Raw genomic sequence first — 19,578 nt, forward strand, 5'->3', positions numbered from 1 at the left:
TCTCTTCCCGAAAGAACAGTTACCGTTGATGACCATGCAGTTTTCGTTAGAATGAAATGATAATTAAATTGACACCCCAGCTGTAAACAGGCGTTGATATACTTCATTGGGGACATGTTGGAAATGTGTGCCCGACCGGGACTCGAATCCGGGATACTACCTTTATATATAAAAATACGGTTGATATGGTCTGTCCAAAGCTGGCCGGCACGAGGAAAGAAGATGAACAACAAATTGTCAGTTACATTAAGATCGAAAGGCTACAGGAGTCAGGACATGGAGTTAACGACTCAATGATTATCATCATATTCAATACCAAAACTAAGGTAGGAGGTACACTATGTGATCAAAAGTAACCAGACACCACCAGAAACATGTGATTTTCATATTACCTGCCACTTACTGCCAGGTACTCCATATAAACGACCTCAGCAGTCATCAGACATCGTGAGAGAGCAGAATTGGGTGCTTTGCGGAACTCACGGACTTCAAACGTGGTCAGGTGACTGGGTGTCACTTGTATCATACGTCTGTACGTGAGATTTACACGCTCCTAAACATCCTTAGCTCCACTGTTTCCGATGCGATAGTAAAGTTGGAACGTGGGGCGACACGTAGAGCACAAAGTCGTACTGGCCTACCTCGTCTATTCACTGACAGAGACCGCCGAATGTTGAAGAGGATCGTAATATATAATACGCAGACATCTATCCAGACCATCACACAGGAATTGAAACTGCATCAGGATCCACTGCAAGTACTACGACAGTGAGGCGGGAGGTGAGAAAACTTGGATTTAATGGTCGAGCGGTTGTTCATAAGCCACATATCACGCCGGTAAATGCCACACGACGCCTCGCTTGGTGTAAGGAGCGTAAACATTGGAGGATAGAACAGTGCAAAAACGCTGTGTGGAGTGACGAGTCACGGTACACAATGTGGCGATCAGATGGCAGGGTGTGAGTATGGCGAATGCCCGGTGAACGTCATCTGCCAGCGTATGTAGTGCCAACAGTAAAATTTGGAGGCGGTGGTGTCATGATGTGCTCGTGTTTTCAATGGAGGGGCTTGCACCCCTTGTTTTTTTGCGTAGCACTATCACAGCACAGGCCAGCACTGATGTTTTAAGCACCTTGTTGCTTCCCACTGTTGAAGAGCAATTCGGGGATGGCGACTGCATCTTTCTAAATGATCGATCACCTGTTCATAATGCACGGACTGTGGCGGAGTGGTTACTCGACAATAACATCCCTGTAATGTGTGTGTGAAATCTTATGGACTTAACTACTAAGGTCATCAGTCACTAAGCTTACATTCCAATTAACCTAAATTATCCTAAGGACAAACACACACACACCCATGCCCGAGGGAGGATTCGAACCTCCGCCGGGACCAGCCGCACAGTCCATGTCTGCAACGCCTTAGACCGCATGGCTAATCCCGCGCGGCATCCCTGTAATGGACTGGCCTGCACAGGGCCCTGACCTGAATGCTATAGAACACGTTTGGGATATTTTGGAACGCCGACTTCGTGCCAGGCCTAACCGACTGACTTTGATATCTCTCCTCAGTGCAGCATTTCGTGAAGACTCTGCTGCCATTCCCCAAGCAACATTCCAGCACCTAACTGGAAGTATGCCTGCGAGAGTGAAAGCTGTCATCAAGGCTAAGGTGGGGGAGGGGGGACAACACCATATTGGATTCCAGCATTATCGATGGAGGGCGCCACGAGCTTGCAAGTCATTTCCAGTCAGGTGTCCGGATACTTTTGGTCACGTAGTGTAATTGTCAGAGAGGACTAATGGAAAAGTGGAATTCAGAATTGGAGGAGTTCGGCAATAATCACGAAGAATGGGAAACCTCTTGCAGAAGGACAAGTTTAAAAAAAGACTAACGTGCTAGTGATGACGATGATGATGATGATGTAATCTCATATGCTTTTCGCCATCTTAAAATTAAAAATGAAACGAAACTGATTTCTTATCCAGAAGTAATGATACGGCGCATGAGAAAAGTCTTTTACGCGCTGATGCAAGGGCCACCAACTGGGTGCTCGGCGATACCAAGGTGTCCAGCGACCGCTGTATGTGAGTTTATCGCCGAATCTTACCAGAAAAAAATTAAAATGGACAAGTGGGAGCATGATTCTTCCTCTGAGTTTTCCGTAAAAACTTAATTATGTATATTTACGGTTCAATTATAGGTTTAGATGTGTGAGCCAGCCGGTACATAAATGGCAGTGTCTTGTGACTACAAAGACCTAGAAGCTTAAGATATTGACACAGCCACTGGACAGTGGACCCTACTTTTAGATGCAAATTGCAACTTGATGGCCTACCTAAACACGTTCCTGAGAAAAAGGGGCTTTCACAGACGGGTAGACAGACGGACAGCAAAGTAACCATATAATGGTTCTGTTTTTACCGAATGAGTAACGGAATCCATGAAATTAATTAGAAATAAGAAAGCCGTGATGATTTTTATTTACCGTAGCTTGTTTCCGAACTTCACTTACATCAAGACCGGTTTGAAAAGTGAGTTCGAATGTGAGTGTCGACTGAAGGGAGGGTGTTATTCCAGGAATCGTGCAGGACAGTAACGTCGAGAGCAGAATACGTACTTATATCTCAAGCACTTTGTGATCCTACGTGTTTGCATGTAGCTTGAAAGCCCACTCTATGGGCACACAGTTCCAGTAACTACATATTCTAAATCGCGCGGGACCTGGTCCACGCTGGGACACCCACTCACCTGGGTGTTGTGTGTCCAGACGATGGCTGGTGGTGGCTCCGGACTGTGCTTGACGATGCACGTCAGGTTGATGGTGCTGCCCTTGTAGATGTACATGTCCGGCTCACCCACGATCGTCGTCACGGGCTCTGCACACAGGAAGGACAGTCAGCGACGCCAGTCGCCGTTAATATCACATAAAATGTTACCCTTAACTGCCGCTCTGCTCACGACTTCCTGTAAAAGTAATCTGGCGTCAGTAAGCGCGTGTTAAACTAAAATTTTCACATTTCGTTTGGGATAATTATACTAAACGGTGTCAATATGGCATCAGTTGGTAGGTTAAGCAAACTACCGTTGTGTTTTTACTACCAATTGTCTTTTTGGGTGTGATATTCCCCTGGCTTCCTTCGATTTTTCCATTACATATAATGAGGACTCAGAAACATGGCGCAGCTTGACCTTTTCGACATACACGCTGAGATGGGCGAAGCTATAAGTGAGAGAAAGTCATAGGTAGAACTGAGTACTGAAGTACTAGCATTTATATTTCTTACCTGACACTAACCCAGTGAGCTATTTAGCTGCACAGTATTAGAAGTCTGAAAAGTACACCTCTTTTGATGTTTGTTCGTATATGAGTATTGACGGCGCAGACATCTGTGTCACAGGTTTGGTGCAACCACTAGGGAACGAGGACTAAATAAACATTGTCTCTCAAAAAGAATAGTGACACAGGCTGAACTATTAGCAAATTTTGATGCTTAAGGTCCCTTAATCTAATGAGGTAAATATCGTAATCCTTCCAAACGGTCGCTATAACTAAAATTAACCAACAAATTTCTATGCAGTATCAAATGGTACAGACGTCAGGTACAGTTCTCAAAACGGTACTCACCACAAATACTCTACGCCTTGCTGTTGGTTCCCAACGCTACCGATATTCATACTTGTGATGATGAATTATAAAATCTATTTATTGTTTATATCAGTATGTTCCACCCAGGCCATAAGCAAGACTAATAAGGTGACAGGAGAAGGCAGGACAGGAACAGAGATGATACAGTGGGAAGGCAAAAGGTGGTAGATATCATGACCAAGACGGTATGTCAGATATAGACAGAAAAGAGGACCAGAAGGATGAAAAAGGAATATACAAAAATCGGTACAAAAAGTTGCTACGAGGGCTTGTAGAAACTCTTCACGTGAGTAGACGAATGGATAGAAAGTAAAGAGGGAGACTATGAAGCTGGATTTAGGATGAAAAGAGGATGCATATAACAGATACTTCCACTGAATCAACTTATGAACAGGGCCTTACATGACAAAAAGACGGGTAGTAACTTTTATGGATATGAGAGAGACATCGACAGACTGACTCTTGGAATAATCCTGAAGAACGGAGAACTAGATGGAACTACGTGAGAGCTCTTAATAGGAATTATTAAACACTTGAATGCAAGGGTAAGATTGAGAGGATCCAAACCGGAAGATCAGGACCGATGTCAAATAGGGATGTGGACAATGTGATCACACAAAGGAAAGCAATAAACGTGAAATAGTGAATACTAAAGATACATCTTGAGAAAAAGGAGTAAAACAGTGATAAAGTGACATGCCTAGCCTTTGCGGATAACATAGTGATAGCGTGACAGAGGAAGCCACAAAGACAGAACTCGACAAACCAAGAAAGTCAGCCAAACTGATGCGTCCGAAGATCACCTGCAACAATACGAAAACATTTTGCACCTCTGGCAAATGGAAAATACCAGAAAGTACTGTGTAAAAAGTGGAGAAACTGAAATACTCGATGGAATATGTAACGTGAATAAACAGGAGAAATGAGGCAAATATACAAAGAATGAAGAAGATAAGGTGATCCTTATGTGTGACCAGAAATGTACACAATAAAAGATTATATCTACAGAAGCACAGATCAGACACTACAAGACAACAGTGTGGAATGCACTACCGTCTATGGCTGCGACGATATCGCTAGGAAGATATGGTGCCTAAGGAAGAAAGATAGCGGGGAAAATATTGTGTCCTGAATGATGTGGTGAGAAATATAAAGACCTTGAGAAGAACTGTACCGGAGCATGATTACATCATCAGAAGAAATCATTTTGGAAAGGGTAATGTCTCGAACATGTTGCCAGCGTCAATAGGAATAGAATGTCAAACGAAAATAGTGTGGGAAACAATGAGGAGAACAGGAGCAGAGACCGAAAGCAAGTGGCTTGTTGAACTGGAATTAAGGTGGAAGCGAAAGATAACTGGAGAAGCACAACGCGGAGAGCAAGAGGAGAGGCAGATCGGAAGTGGGCTGTTGCACTAAAGATCAAAGGGGAAGGGAAAGGGACTTGCAGAACCAAGTCCACACAAACAAAAGTACCACGGTTAAAGGACTGAAGGATACAAGAAATGTATAGAGACTCACCAGTGGAGCAGGCAGGAAAACATCTACGAAAGATCTCGGAAAATGAGCGAGGGGACAGGAGAGAAATGATGAAGAGGTTCTGGGGGGAAATACAATCCATAAAGGAGCTACCTGTAGTTCTACAGAGGCTGTAATGAAAAGAAGAAGATGTCAGTACGCTGATGGAACCTCAGTCAAATGTCAGATGAAACCATGTGAGGTATGGATTCCCCAAACAGAAGTAAGATGACGCTAATCTGCGTTACATGTTACCTACACCTAGAATGGAGGGACAGACATTGGTTTCAAAGCGACTCCTCGTGAATCAGCACCGAGCGAGGACGCACCACTAGTAGCACAAAGGAAACGTATTCGAGAAAACAAGGGTTCACTTCCCTGTCTGCTCATCCATAGTACTGTCTCCTGAGCTTTCCTTAAACCTTAACGAAGTTCCCGGGAGGTTCATTTGAGAATGATATGGCCTGTAACATCTTAGCCCTCGTCGTGCTTCATCTCTTTCCCCCTCATCAAAGGAGCTTCGAGCCCTCATGACACTTCCTTAATTCATTATTGTTTTCCTTTCTGAACGAAATCCAATAAACTTATAAATGCGCAAATTCGCATTGTGATTTTTCTGATCATACCAGTAGTGGGGAATGTGCATTAAACATCGAACAGATTCTGCTTTTAGACGGCAAACGCGTCAGAAGTTGCAACAACTGTAGCTCCATCTGAAAGATGAGGAAGTCGGATTACAATTTCAAGTGAACGCATCAAGAGAGAGCGTTCGCGCGTGGTAAAATCGGAGGATTGTAAACAAAGTTCTCATGTTTACTAATGACAGTCTCAAAGTATATTAATAAAATACGAGCACGCGGGAAGCTTCTTCATCAGCTCTTTAATTAACATTACTTAAGGAATATTTTGGACTACAAGTGGCAAATACTTTTATGACTGAACATCAAAAGAAGGTGGCTGTTCGTGGCCCAAGTCGTAAAATTACGTACACCTGTCTTTCATTACATCTGAATAATACTGTGTACAACGTGCTTATATCGCAGTTGATTCCGACATGTTAGCACACCCTGCTATGGAAGTGCATGACTATGGCATGATCTTAGGTTCTGACACGTTAGAAGCCTTACTCCATACTATTACTTGAGTTGACGTGCAGAAACCAGACTCACCACAAACGTAAGGTATGTGCAGGTACTGTGTCTTTCTTAGTGTACGACCTACGTCTGAGGGCATGATTATGTTGCTCTATTGTTCCAGTTTTAGTTTCGCGGACGCTGATTGTTTCTGCTACTTTTGTCACCGGTATGGTGACGTTCAGCTTAGAAAGCGTGAGCCCCCTATGTTTTATAGGTGAAGAGATTTAGGTTCCTTTATGTGTCCAATCCATTGTGAGTAATGCGCATATGTCGTGCTGGCTGCATTGGGCCGGTTGCGCTGACGTTCATGCTGCCATTTGTTATTGTCACGTGGTATGTTGTGACATGCTTGATATGTTTCAGACAAGATTTCGCTCCAGACTGACTATCTTATTTACGCCTTTAATAGGTCACAGTTACTGTTACAGAGAAGGATCAGAATAATACAGGGTGAAACACACTAAAGACCGATTAAGACTTAAAGTATTTTTCTTAACATTCGCGTAAGATAATTATGCCCACTAGTGTCTCGTTGAGGACATATGTATAATTTGTGTTGTGTTGTCTAGTTACTAAAATCGTCCCACTGTTATGATAGGCCATGTGTGTAAGAATCAAGATCTGGTACGCATATTTGCTATGTTGGGCGTAGTACACGGAATGTCATAGAGTTAGCCATGTGTAACCAATTAAATTTTATACGTATCTGCCCCACATGGATAGGCTATTTACAGTGTGTTTCAGTTTTACTACTTTCGCTGTATATAATTTTTAATGTGTGGTTGTAGCCTACTCTATGCAAGTGCCTATCTGCTATTATTTCTCCACTAGTGTTAAACGTTGTATCATATGTGACGCAGTACATTTTTTGGGTGCATGTGTTTGCTCTGAATAACTTTGGGCAGGAATAAATGTTACGCTTTTGTCTTGTTACTATTAACGCCTCCAAATGGACACTTGTTGATCACCCCCTATATATTGCATGAGAAACATTTTTTCTACGTTATAGAAATAGACTTTCACCACGCGACTCACTTATAAGTATTTTTACAATACACAGCTGATTATAAGTTTATATCCCATGATGAAATAAAAGAAATTATTCAGATTGTGAAGGGAGACGAAAATTTAATAGTTATGGGTGACTGGAATTCGAGTGTAGAAAAAGGGAGAGAAGGAAACGTAGTAGGTGAATATGGATTGGGACTAAGAAATGAAAGAGGAAGCCGCCTGGTAGAATTTTGCACAGAGCACAATTTAATCATAGCTAACACTTGGTTTAAGAATCATGATAGAAGGTTGTATACATGGAAGAACCCTGGAGATACTAAAAGGTATCAGATTGATTATATAATGGTAAGACAGAGATTTAGGAACCAGGTTTTAAATTGTAAGACATTTCCAGGGGCAGATGTGGACTCTGACCACAATCTATTGGTTATGACCGGTAGATTAAAACTGAAGAAACTGCAAAAAGGTGGGAATTTAAGGAGATGGGACCTGGATAAACTGAAAGAACCAGAGGTTGTACAGAGTTTCAGAGAGAGCATAAGGGAACAATTGACAGGAATGGGGGAAAGAAATACAGTAGAAGAAGAATGGGTAGCTTTGAGGGATGAAGTAGTGAAGGCAGCAGAGGATAAAGTAGGTAAAAAGACGAGGGCTAGTAGAAATCCTTGGGTAACAGAAGAAATATTGAATTTAATTGATGAAAGGAGAAAATATAAAAATGCAGTAAATGAAGCAGGCAAAAAGAAATACAAACGTCTCAAAAATGAGATCGACAGGAAGTGCAAAATGGCTAAGCAGGGATGGCTAGAGGACAAATGTAAGGATGTAGAGGCTTATCTTACTAGGGGTAAGATAGATACTGCCTACAGGAAAATTAAAGAGACCTTTGGAGATAAGAGAACCACTTGTATGAACATCAAGAGCTCAGATGGAAACCCAGTTCTAAGCAAAGAAGGGAAAGCAGAAAGGTGGAAGGAGTATATAGAGGGTCTATACAAGGGCGATGTACTTGAGGACAATATTATGGAAATGGAAGAGGATGTAGAAGAAGATGAAATGGGAGATACGATACTGCGTGAAGAGTTTGACAGAGCACTGAAAGACCTGAGTCGAAACAAGGCCCCCGGAGTAGACAACATTCCATTGGAACTACTGACGGCCTTGGGAGAGCCAGTCCTGACAAAACTCTACCATCTGGTGAGCAAGATGTATGAAACAGGCGAAATACCCTCAGACTTCAAGAAGAATATAATAATTCCAATCCCAAAGAAAGCAGGTGTTGACAGATGTGAGAATTACCGAACAATCAGTTTAATAAGCCACAGCTGCAAAATACTAACACGAATTCTTTACAGACGAATGGAAAAACTAGTAGAAGCCGACCTCGGGGAAGATCAGTTTGGATTCCGTAGAAATACTGGGACACGTGAGGCAATACTGACCTTACGACTTATCTTAGAAGAAAGATTAAGGAAAGGCAAACCTACGTTTCTAGCATTTGTAGACTTAGAGAAAGCTTTTGACAATGTTGACTGGAATACTCTCTTTCAAATTCTAAAGGTGGCAGGGGTAAAATACAGGGAGCGAAAGGCTATTTACAATTTGTACAGAAACCAGATGGCAGTTATAAGAGTCGAGGGACATCAAAGGGAAGCAGTGGTTGGGAAGGGAGTAAGACAGGGTTGTAGCCTCTCCCCGATGTTATTCAATCTGTATATTGAGCAAGCAGTAAAGGAAACAAAAGAAAAATTCGGAGTAGGTATTAAAATCCATGGAGAAGAAATAAAAACTTTGAGGTTCGCCGATGACATTGTAATTCTGTCAGAGACAGCAAAGGACTTGGAAGAGCAGTTGAATGGAATGGATGGTGTCTTGAAGGGAGGATATAAGATGAACATCAACAAAAGCAAAACGAGGATAATGGAATGTAGTCGAATTAAGTCGGGTGATGTTGAGGGTATTAGATTTGGAAATGAGACACTTAAAGTAGTAAATGAGTTTTGCTATTTAGGGAGTAAAATAACTGATGATGGTCGAAGTAGAGAGGATATAAAATGTAGACTGGCAATGGCAAGGAAAGCGTTTCTGAAGAAGAGAAATTTGTTAACATCGAGTATAGATTTAAGTGTCAGGAAGTCTTTTCTGAAAGTATTTGTATGGAGTGTAGCCATGTATGGAAGTGAAACATGGACGATAAATAGTTTGGACAAGAAGAGAATAGAAGCTTTCGAAATGTGGTGCTACAGAAGAATGCGGATGATTAGATGGGTAGATCACATAACTAATGAGGAGGTACTGAACAGGATTGGGGAGAAGAGGAGTTTGTGGCACAACTTGACCAGAAGAAGGGATCAGTTGGTAGGACATGTTCTGAGGCATCAAGGGATCACCAATTTAGTATTGGAGGGCAGCGTGGAGGGTAAAAATCGTAGGGGGAGACCAAGAGATCAATACACTAAGCAGATTCAGAAGGATGTAGGTTGCAGTAGGTACTGGGAGATGAAGAAGCTTGCACAGGATAGAGTAGCATGGAGAGCTGCATCAAACCAGTCTCAGGACTGAAGACCACAACAACAACAACAACATCCCATCTATTGCAGCTGACACATTATACAAGATAGCGTTTTATCTGTTTCATATGTATTACCTCAAATGAATAATTTTTTCTCTTAATGTTATTTTAGCCTAGTAGGATTTTAGATCCTTTGAAGTAAACCTGTAAACACCTTTCACAAACATGTATGAGTTGCTCCTGCTGAGTAGTGCAGTAGGTTATTTGATTTTTAGCAGCTGCTACAATATGTAGCAGTGGGATATCATTAGAAGCTGCCCTCTTTTACAGTTTTATTACTAGCATATTCACATAACCATATACAATGTAAACTGGTTCATCATAGTTCAGTGAACGAATAGTATAGTAATGACATGTGCGATGCATCTATCAAGGAGCCTGAAGATGGGCATTATATCACCGAATGAGGCTGCAATTCAATAAAAGAACACAAGCTGCTGGTGGTGTTATTGTTGCTACACAAGGTCATAAGCTGTTGCGTAGCAGTAATAGTCTCCAAGCTGTAGAGAGACGATGTCTTGAGAAGAGTTACGATGTTGTGGTTGTTAGGCTAAGAATTTGTAAACCTTTTCAGTTGTTGTTATTTTTTGCTGTGAAGCGTTAGCACAGTGTATTGACTGTACGCCGAGGCCGCGTTTTGCCACAGTAAAAGTATTTAACTGCGTCGTTGACATTTGTAAGTAAAAGCTGCCGATCAAGATACACGCCGCATAACTTCACCTGAGAAGTAGTATGTAAGGAGTTTTTAAGGAACAAACGATTAGGCTAGTATGTGATTGGGAGTATTCTTACACAAGGTATACATCTCAGAATTTTACCGGTAGACACCGAAAGTAAGGAGTGAACCAAATTGTGCGTGGGTCGGAATGCATTGGCAATTGCGGATCATGGGGTGAGAGCAACAGATATCCTAGATCAGATTTGACCTTTGACATTCGAGTTGTCTACACACCGGGTAAAGGCATGACCTCACACGTCACCACTCTTATAAATCACGCCCCTATCCTCTCCCACGCCCGTATCCACAACGCAACTCTTTCTTACAATGCTCCCCACCCCTACGTCCGTCTTTCTTGCTGCACGTGTGCAATAGAAATTATTGACAGTTGGCAATAATACTGTTAATATTTGTGGCCATTCTACCTCAATCGCTATTTCGACAATGTTTATCATGTAGGCAAGGGGAAATGTTGTTGGAATATAATCTCAAGTAGACCTAAAATTAGAAGCAATAAATACCTATGTCGGCCAGTCCATATTATTAGTTATATTTTTGTAGTGTAGAACATGACGCATTACCATGTCAGCATCTAAAAGTCTGTTTGCTGAAGTGAAACATTACTGAAAATTTTTTAAAAATTATTGTAATCTTAGCACCTAAAGTGGTGTTTGGAGAAGTGAACTAATACTGGAAAACTTCTGAAAGTTTCAGTTGATGATAGTTCGTTTATTGTACTCACAGTTACATGAAAATTTGGTGATAGCTGTTAATGCAGCTACATTGCGTGTAACTCTGTCATCAAACTGCAGCATGTTTTATTTCGAATGTAGTGACATAATAGCACACAACGGTAGAGTATAATAAGTATAAGTACTGTTTGTAGTTTGTGATGAGTGAGAAACGCTGTTCCAGCTGTATAGTTACTTCATTTCAAAAGCACGACGGGTTTTGCAACGTTAGTTACATTATTAGGTGAAGTCAATTACTACACGATAGTGGGGTGCAACTGGTATTAAACTTTTTTCCCGATCCTTAGGATTTCACTCAGTTCTAAAAGTCATGGCGCATCCCACTGTAAACTAATGCAAAAGGTGAACCAGTGCCGCACGTGGTAGCAGCGCGGTCAGGGGCGCCTTGTCACGGTCCGCGCGGCTCCCCCCGTCGAAGGTTCGAGTCCTCCCTTGGGCTTGGGGGTTTGTGTCGTCCATAGCGTAAGTTAGTTTAAGTTAGCTTAAGTAGTGTGTAGGCTTAGGGACAGATGACCACAGCAACTTGGTCCCATAAGACCTTACCACAAATTTCCGAGGGGAGCCAGTAGCCGGAACCATGTTCTAGTGGAGCCGACTGCTGGACTACAACGCAGTACCTAGGCTGACCGCAGACCGTTCTAGGAATCGCGGGGAAAGTTTAATACCAACTGTACTCGAGTATCATGTTGTAGTTGGCTTCGCCTCATGATATAACTGACGTCACAAAATTGGTCGCGTTTTTCATATAAAGTAAACATACAACTTCGGCAGTGTTTCTCACTTAACATGAAGATTGTAAGCAGTGGATGTTAGTTAAATAAACTTCTTGGTTTCAAAATTTGATATCTTTTGATATATGACGCTCACATTGACACAAGAGTAAATTTCAAAAACTGCTATAATGCTGCACACTTTACTGTTCCACACTTCATGCCTTCAGAAATAACTTGTGCATAGATAAAAATACTTATTACAAACAGTTACTGTCACTACTATGCATTATCGTTTACTCCTCAAAAATGGGAGGACAGTTTATAACGTCTGTGACACCTCAGAAGTAGAGGACTAATGCGTTTGCCGAGTGTGGACATTGGTTCGCATTTGCGGAACATCAGTACACCGGATTTTCTAGTAAGTTCTCCGGTGATATTTTCCTTTACAAAAGCAAAATAAAGATCATGAAAGGCATCAGAGATGCCGTAAAATCTTCAGTAAATCTTTCGAAGTGATCCCATTCTTTTCACGCAGTTATTATCCTAAAGTTGTACTGTATCATCTTCCACTGCCTCTCGAACTTACCCAAATGAAAAAACAGTTCCAGACCGGTCTATTCACTCCATACTTTCGATGCATACTGGCACCACGCACACAAGAAAACTTAGTTCGTGTATAATTCCTCCAATCAGTTTTTAACGCCATTCTAGTCTCCTTGGAGTCTTAATATATCATTATCTAGCATAGCATACCAATACCCACATTTTCTCAGGTATAGTATATGACAGAGTTCGCGAGATCCTACGCCTTATCGTTATTCCGAACACCTGTCTTTGAAGCATCATTATGCGCAACGAGAAGAAGTTTACTTACATGTTGTCTACAGGCTTGAAGTCGACCAACAATCCGAGCACTGTCATACTATTTTAGATAATTTGGAGACTATAATTATGCTGATTTTTCTCTCTTTCTTATATTATTTGCTCTGTTCATAAAATAACGAAACAGCAGTACTTAGTACGCTCTGTACTAATGCAGATGAATTTTAACTCATCCCAATAACGTCATCAAAAGAATATTCCTTTAATAAACCAGAGTATCCCAATTTGTCATGAACTGGCAAGCTAAGACGCACTTGCGACTCTTCTTTAGACTAGTGACAGGAAGAATACATTTGCTCATCCTACGTATTCCTTGTGCTCATGTTAAAAGTTACAGCAGCACCGGCTGCGACCACATTGACTGGCAGCAGAAACATCTATTCGGTGAGAATTGTTTGCACCTCTGTACCTATGATTCGGGCCTACAACATAGTTACGAATAATACCCAGGTGCTCTGACTGCGACTCGCATATTAGAAATAAGAGTAGGGGAAATTATGTGTGCTGCTCTCCTCCTCAGTAGCTCTTGTAGTTCCTTTTCTTTTTCTACGTTAAGCGAACAGCAAACCTATAAACTCATTCACTGGATGCAATTCGCTTTTTCAGCATCACTGGCTGCTAATAACATTATGAGTAAATAACATTCATTTCAATATTATACGCCTGAAAACAGTTATGCGAATGTATGCTTTCATTATCACCGGCTACATCACATAATACACAAATGAATAGACAACGTAACAGATATTACAAAAGGCGAACTGATACTAGTAAATTTCACAACCTGTAAATAACACAAAGTTTCACATCAGAAAAGAAAAACTTGCAAAGAAATATTTTGCGATGACCGAAAAATAGTACTGAAAAGCAACGATGAAAATTAATCAACGAAATTATAGCAGTTTAGTTTTTATTTTAGCTTCTGATAACATGAAAGATGGATCAGTTGCAATGAGGACGTGAAACAATTAATAAAAACTTCTCAGAAATAACATGTCGATTATGTGATTCTTAAGCTAAGCTACCATTCATTCTACAGAAACCAAATGGACGGAAAGTATCGTCTACTCTTAATGCATGCCGTACAACTAATGGTGATGCTTTCTCAACAAAAGTCAAAAGCACCTGGTGAATAAATTTTTCAGTTCTCATACCACAACAAGAAGAGATTACCTTAGGTTATCCATGGACTGTGTAGTACCTTGAAGTTGCCACATTTTGGTCATAGTTTCTTTCTTGTATGTTTCACACAGGTGACGGCTCCAAGCTATTACAACATTCACATGAAATTTATCGAAAATGTAATTGTCAAAACATAGATGAAGATGAAATGAGAGATATGATACTGCGTGAAGAATTTGACACAGCACTGAAAGACCTAAGTCGAAACCAGACCCCGGGGGTAGGCAACATTCCATTAGATCTACTAATAACCTTGGGAGAGCAAGCCATGACAAAATTCTTGCATCTGATAAGCAAGTTGTATAAGACAGGCGAAATACCCTCAGACTTCAAGAAGAATATAATAATTCCAGTCACAAAGAAAACAGGTACTGACAAGTGTGAAAATTGCCGAACTGACAGTTTAATAAGTTACGGTTGCAAAATACTAACGCGAGTTCTTTACAGACGAATGGAAACACTGGAGGAATTCGACGTCGGAGAAGATCAGTTTAGATTCCGTAAAAATGTTGGAACACGCGAGGCAATATTGACCCTCCGACTTATCTTAGAATATACGTAAAGGAAAGGTAAACCTACGTCTCTAGCATTTGTAGACTTAGAGAAAGAGTTTGACAAATGTTGACTGAGATACTCTCTTTGAAATTGTGAAGGTGGCAGGGGTAAAACACAGGGAGGGAAGGGCTATTTACAGTTTAACAGAGAGCAGATGGTAGTTATAAGAGTCGAGATGCACGAATGAAAAATTTTGAGTAGAAATTTAAATGCATGGAGAAGAAATAAAAACTTTGACGATTGCTGACGACATTCTAATTTTCTCAGAGACGGCAAAGGACCTGGAAGAATAGCTGAACGGAATGGACAGTGTCTTGAAAGGAGGTATAAAATGAACATCAACAAAAGCAGAACGAGGACAATAGAAGGTAGATGGATTAAATCAGGTGATGCTGAGGAAATTAGATTAGGAAATGAGCCACATAAGACTAGCTATGGCAAAAGAAGAGTTTCTGAAGAACAGAAATTTGTTAATATCGAGTAAAATCTTAAGTGTCCGGAAGTCTTTTCTGAAAGTATTTGTATGGAGTGTAACCATGTAGGGATGTGAAACATGGTCGATAACTAGTTTAGACAAGAAGAGAAACGAAGATTTCGAAATGTGGTGCTACAGAATAATGCTGAAGATTAATGGGTAGATCACGTAACTAATGAGGAGGTAGTGAATAGAACTGGGAAGAAGAGGAATTTGTGACACATCTTAACTAAAATAAGGGATCGGTTGGTACACACATACTGAGGCATCAAGGGATCACCAATTTTTTATTGGAGGGAAGCGTGGAGGGTACAAATCGTAGGGGGAGACGAAGAGATGAATACACTAAGCGGATTCAGAAGGATGTGGGTTACAGTAGTTATTAGGAGATGAAGAGGTTTCCACAGGAAGTGTAGCATGGAGAGCTGCATCAAACCAGTCTCTGAACTGAAGATCAGAACAACAACAACAACAACAAGAATTGTTAAAACAGACTGCCATATTAAATATCACGGTGCTTGTGGGCGAATCTGATTAGGTGCTCAAAGATTTGTAATTTCGTTTCGTCATAGTGATTATTGGAAAGGCTTGTCGACGCTTTTAGATCAAACCAGTTTTGATCACATGAGGTAGTCTTCTGATACAACTCCTCATTCGGTCTTACTTAATAAAGATGTTGAGGGTCGTATAATCAGGACAAAACCAGACGAACAAATAAACATGGAGATTAGACACCTCATTCTCTACATCACCGTCGAATTAGTCGAAAAAATTTAACAATGGTATGTTAACGACTTTATGTAAAATGAGGTTCATGAAATAAATTAAACATTTAGAGATCAGACCAAAATCAGTAGTTCCCCAAACACTGAAGTTTAGAAATCGTCTCCACACTGGTAAAAAATGCCAAACACTGGTCACTGAATACCTCTTCCAGTCAATTTCAACATTTAGTTTGATAACTCGAGGTCGTGGTAGGAAGCGTCCGCCATCACACTCCTGGAGCAATGCAGCATGCGATCTCACTACGTGACGCAATTATACCACTACTGGCCTAGCGACCACTGCTCCGCTCGCGTGGGCTGTATGGCCTGCAGAGATTTTTGTTTTCTGTTATCATTTAATCGAATTTTTATGTTACTCACAAACTGGAGCACCTTCTAAGCTTTTCACGCTAATTAAGGCCATACAAGCATGGTCTTTTCCAAATATACTTCTGACAAAAAGAGATTCCGGTGGCTGGAGTGTCAAGTCTTTGTTAATCATGCCTTTTCCGTTTTCGCGGAGATATTTCCGTAGCAACTTTCATCATATAACAAATGTTTCTTCATATCTAACAGAGAAAATACTATTTCCATAAATTTAACTTTAAATTTTTCTTAATGTAACGAAATATTTTTTCTTTAATATTCATCTTATATAGCACTCCCCTCCGGGTTGAATTACCAGAATCACTGACATGCGTATTTATTTTCTAACCGAGAAGTCAGATGCCAGTTGTCATAGATGTAGCATTCAAACTCCTTCAGTAGTTCTTTAGTAATTACTTTTTTTCAAAAAAAAGCTTTCACCCACTATTTTAACCCCTTAGTAGTTGAATTTACAAGAATACTAAAAGACGTATTTTTTTATTTTGTTACTGAGACACCAAATGCCAGTTTTTGTATTTCTAGCTTCAAAATTCCGTTAATAGCAACACACTTTGAAAAACCCTTTCATCCCATATTTCACCCCCGAAGGAGTGGAAATTTGGGCAATCCCTTCTTAAACAATGCCTTCACTATAAGATCCACACCCTGTTTCTATCCTGGGGGATTTGGGCTGGGCCATGACGACTCAGTAAAGAAGTCTGACTCTATTTCATCCCCTTAGGGGTTGAATTTCTAAAGACAGTGTCATGCGTATGATTTCTAACAGGGAAGTCAAATACAAACTTCCAAAGATTTTGCTTCAAAAAATCCTGCATAATTTAATATTTTTTTGAAACTTCCATCCGCCGTTGCACCCTCGTAGGGGTTGCATTTTCAAAAACAGTGAAACACGTAATTTTTTAACTGAGAAGCCATATTTAAATTTTCATAGTTTTAGCTTTAAAATGCTTTCATAATAAAATATTTTCATAAAAAATCTCATCCCCTATTTCACTCCTAAAGAGTTTAGTTTTCAAACACAATTATACACTTACATTTTTCCTTGTAAACGAGAATCAAATACCAGTATTCATAGATGTAGCTTTAATAATACTTTAGTAGTTCTTCAATAATGACATATTTTAGAGAAAAGGTTTCACCCAATATTTACGGTTAAATATCCAAAACTGCTGAAACATATTTTTTTATTTCTGACCGAGAAACCAAATACCAATTTTTGTAGGTCTAGCTTCAAGAGAGGCTTAATATTTTGTTAATTTCATGATTTCTCCTTGTGATTTCCGTTTGTTGTGCAATGAGAACAGACAGATCTGTAATGCGCTAGTGTGATTCTTCACCTGACAGTGAAAGTATACGTCGTAGGGTGGTCAGGAGGACAGAACGGCGTACACTTTGTGGAATTGCCTTTAATGAAAGTGTCGATGTTCCGATTTTATCGACAACCAGGCCTTCGTAAGTAGGATCGCTTTGCTTATCCCATGAGTCAATAATGTACAGAAACGAGACCATTCTACGTAAGGTCGCAGAATTTGTATCCAAAAACTGATGATAGTTTTGTTTGTTTCAGTTAGACGACAGCTATTTCTCTCCTCGAAATGATAGGGTACTCTTACCAGAGATGTAACAAATTCTGTTTGACCCGTACTTATAACAAAATCAGGGTTTACTTCAGAAATTATACAGGAGCTTTCATGTTGAGACAGTCTAGTTGTTGCCAGTAATTCCTCAATCGTGCGCTTGTCTTTGATGCTGATGTATTTGGTGACATGACACTACCGAATTCTGTTTCCCCCTGAAATAATCGCACCAGCTGTCTTAGGCTTTGTATTCAAAACTTTCCGACAGCAATGAGGCTGCTTACAGCGATTACCCACTGCCACATTGCCCTTGTACTAACCACATGTATGTTATTTGTAGCCTCTGTAAAAAGATAGGAAACCATGGAGTCGATCGTTATGTATTTGTCTCAAGTGGATCCTTCGCTCCTACGCGATACTTGGGGCCTTGCACGCTCGTATATTGCCGAGTATGGATTAGCACATTCCGGAAAACTGTTACCAGCAGTTTTTGTCTGCAAGAACTCAGTGGAAAATCAAGTCTTTGAACCCAAAAGGCGTAAACCAGGTCATGGAATGACATAGAAATGTGTATCCAACGGTGACAAAATCTGGGAACATCAGATAAGATAATAAACGATAGCTGTCATTAGGTAAAGCTTTGTGAACTTAGGTAAAATTTGAGCCTTACTGTACATTATTGACTCCTGTGAGGAGTAAAGCTAATGCTTTTATATAACTGTCGCATAAGGGCTATCAAACGTTAGCAGTCGTATTCAGAATTTTTATGCTGTGAAAGTTTTTATGACATACTAACTATCGTCCACGGCGGCACTTGCATAACAGTAGTTACGATTGGTGATGGTGATTCACAACATTGGCTGCCCTCACGTATCTGCCTGTTCTGTAAGCATTGCTGGTGGTGTGCTCTCTACTCCCCACTCCCCCCCCCCCCCCTCCTCGTCACCACCACCAATCGCGAAAATCGCAAGTTGTCTCAACGCACGATGCATCCATATGCGCAATGTTGCTGCCAAGTAGTGCGCAGAGAGAGGCTTGGGCAGTAGTGTAAATCGATGCATCATTGTACTGAAGTAGCTGTACACTGTACAAAGTGTACATTAACCATCAGATAGTGTAGATGTATGGAGTAAACACGCTGACGAGAGTGTAATCATTGCATTCATTACTCTAAAATGTCACGTAGCACACTTCAACCAATAAAAGCATTTCCACATGTCTGATAAAGATCAGAAGCAAAACCATAAATACCATTTTCAAACAGTACATTTTTCCCTAGTTCATGTAATATTCTTCTATTCAATAAGTATCTTTTAGTACATATTTTCTAAAGCAGCCTATGTTCTTTCTCGGAGTTAAACCTATCTCCATGCCATATTTCATCGAAATCTGTCCAACGGGTTGGACATGAAAAAGTAATGGACGGAGTTACTTTCGCATTTACAATAACACTATGGATAGAAATTTCATTTATGATATCCTTTTTCTCCATGATCGGATTCCCATAAAATAAAGCCTGTACGGAGCCCCAACTTATGTGCAACTTATCTACGAAAACCCTATGAAAGAGATTACCACAGCGTGTTCAAACAGAAGGGTACAATGGTTTACTGAATTTTCGATACTTTTTCTTTCGTGATCTAATTTTGATAAAAAAGCTTCCACAGCGCCCAAACTGTTCTCACGC

General features: G+C 40.5%; 1 protein-coding gene across 1 annotated transcript in view; it reads right to left on the reverse strand.

Annotated features, from left to right (window-relative positions):
- LOC126259438 (zwei Ig domain protein zig-8-like) overlaps nt 1-19,578 on the reverse strand; it is a 473,263-nt gene that overhangs the window by 114,281 nt on the left and 339,404 nt on the right. The window contains exon 4 of the mRNA XM_049956253.1: nt 2,752-2,879. Coding sequence (XP_049812210.1) covers nt 2,752-2,879 — 128 coding nt within the window. The remainder of the gene's footprint in view (nt 1-2,751; nt 2,880-19,578) is intronic.

This window comes from Schistocerca nitens, chromosome 5 (genome assembly GCF_023898315.1).
Source record: "Schistocerca nitens isolate TAMUIC-IGC-003100 chromosome 5, iqSchNite1.1, whole genome shotgun sequence".
In the NCBI taxonomy this organism is placed as follows: Eukaryota; Metazoa; Arthropoda; class Insecta; order Orthoptera; family Acrididae; genus Schistocerca; species Schistocerca nitens.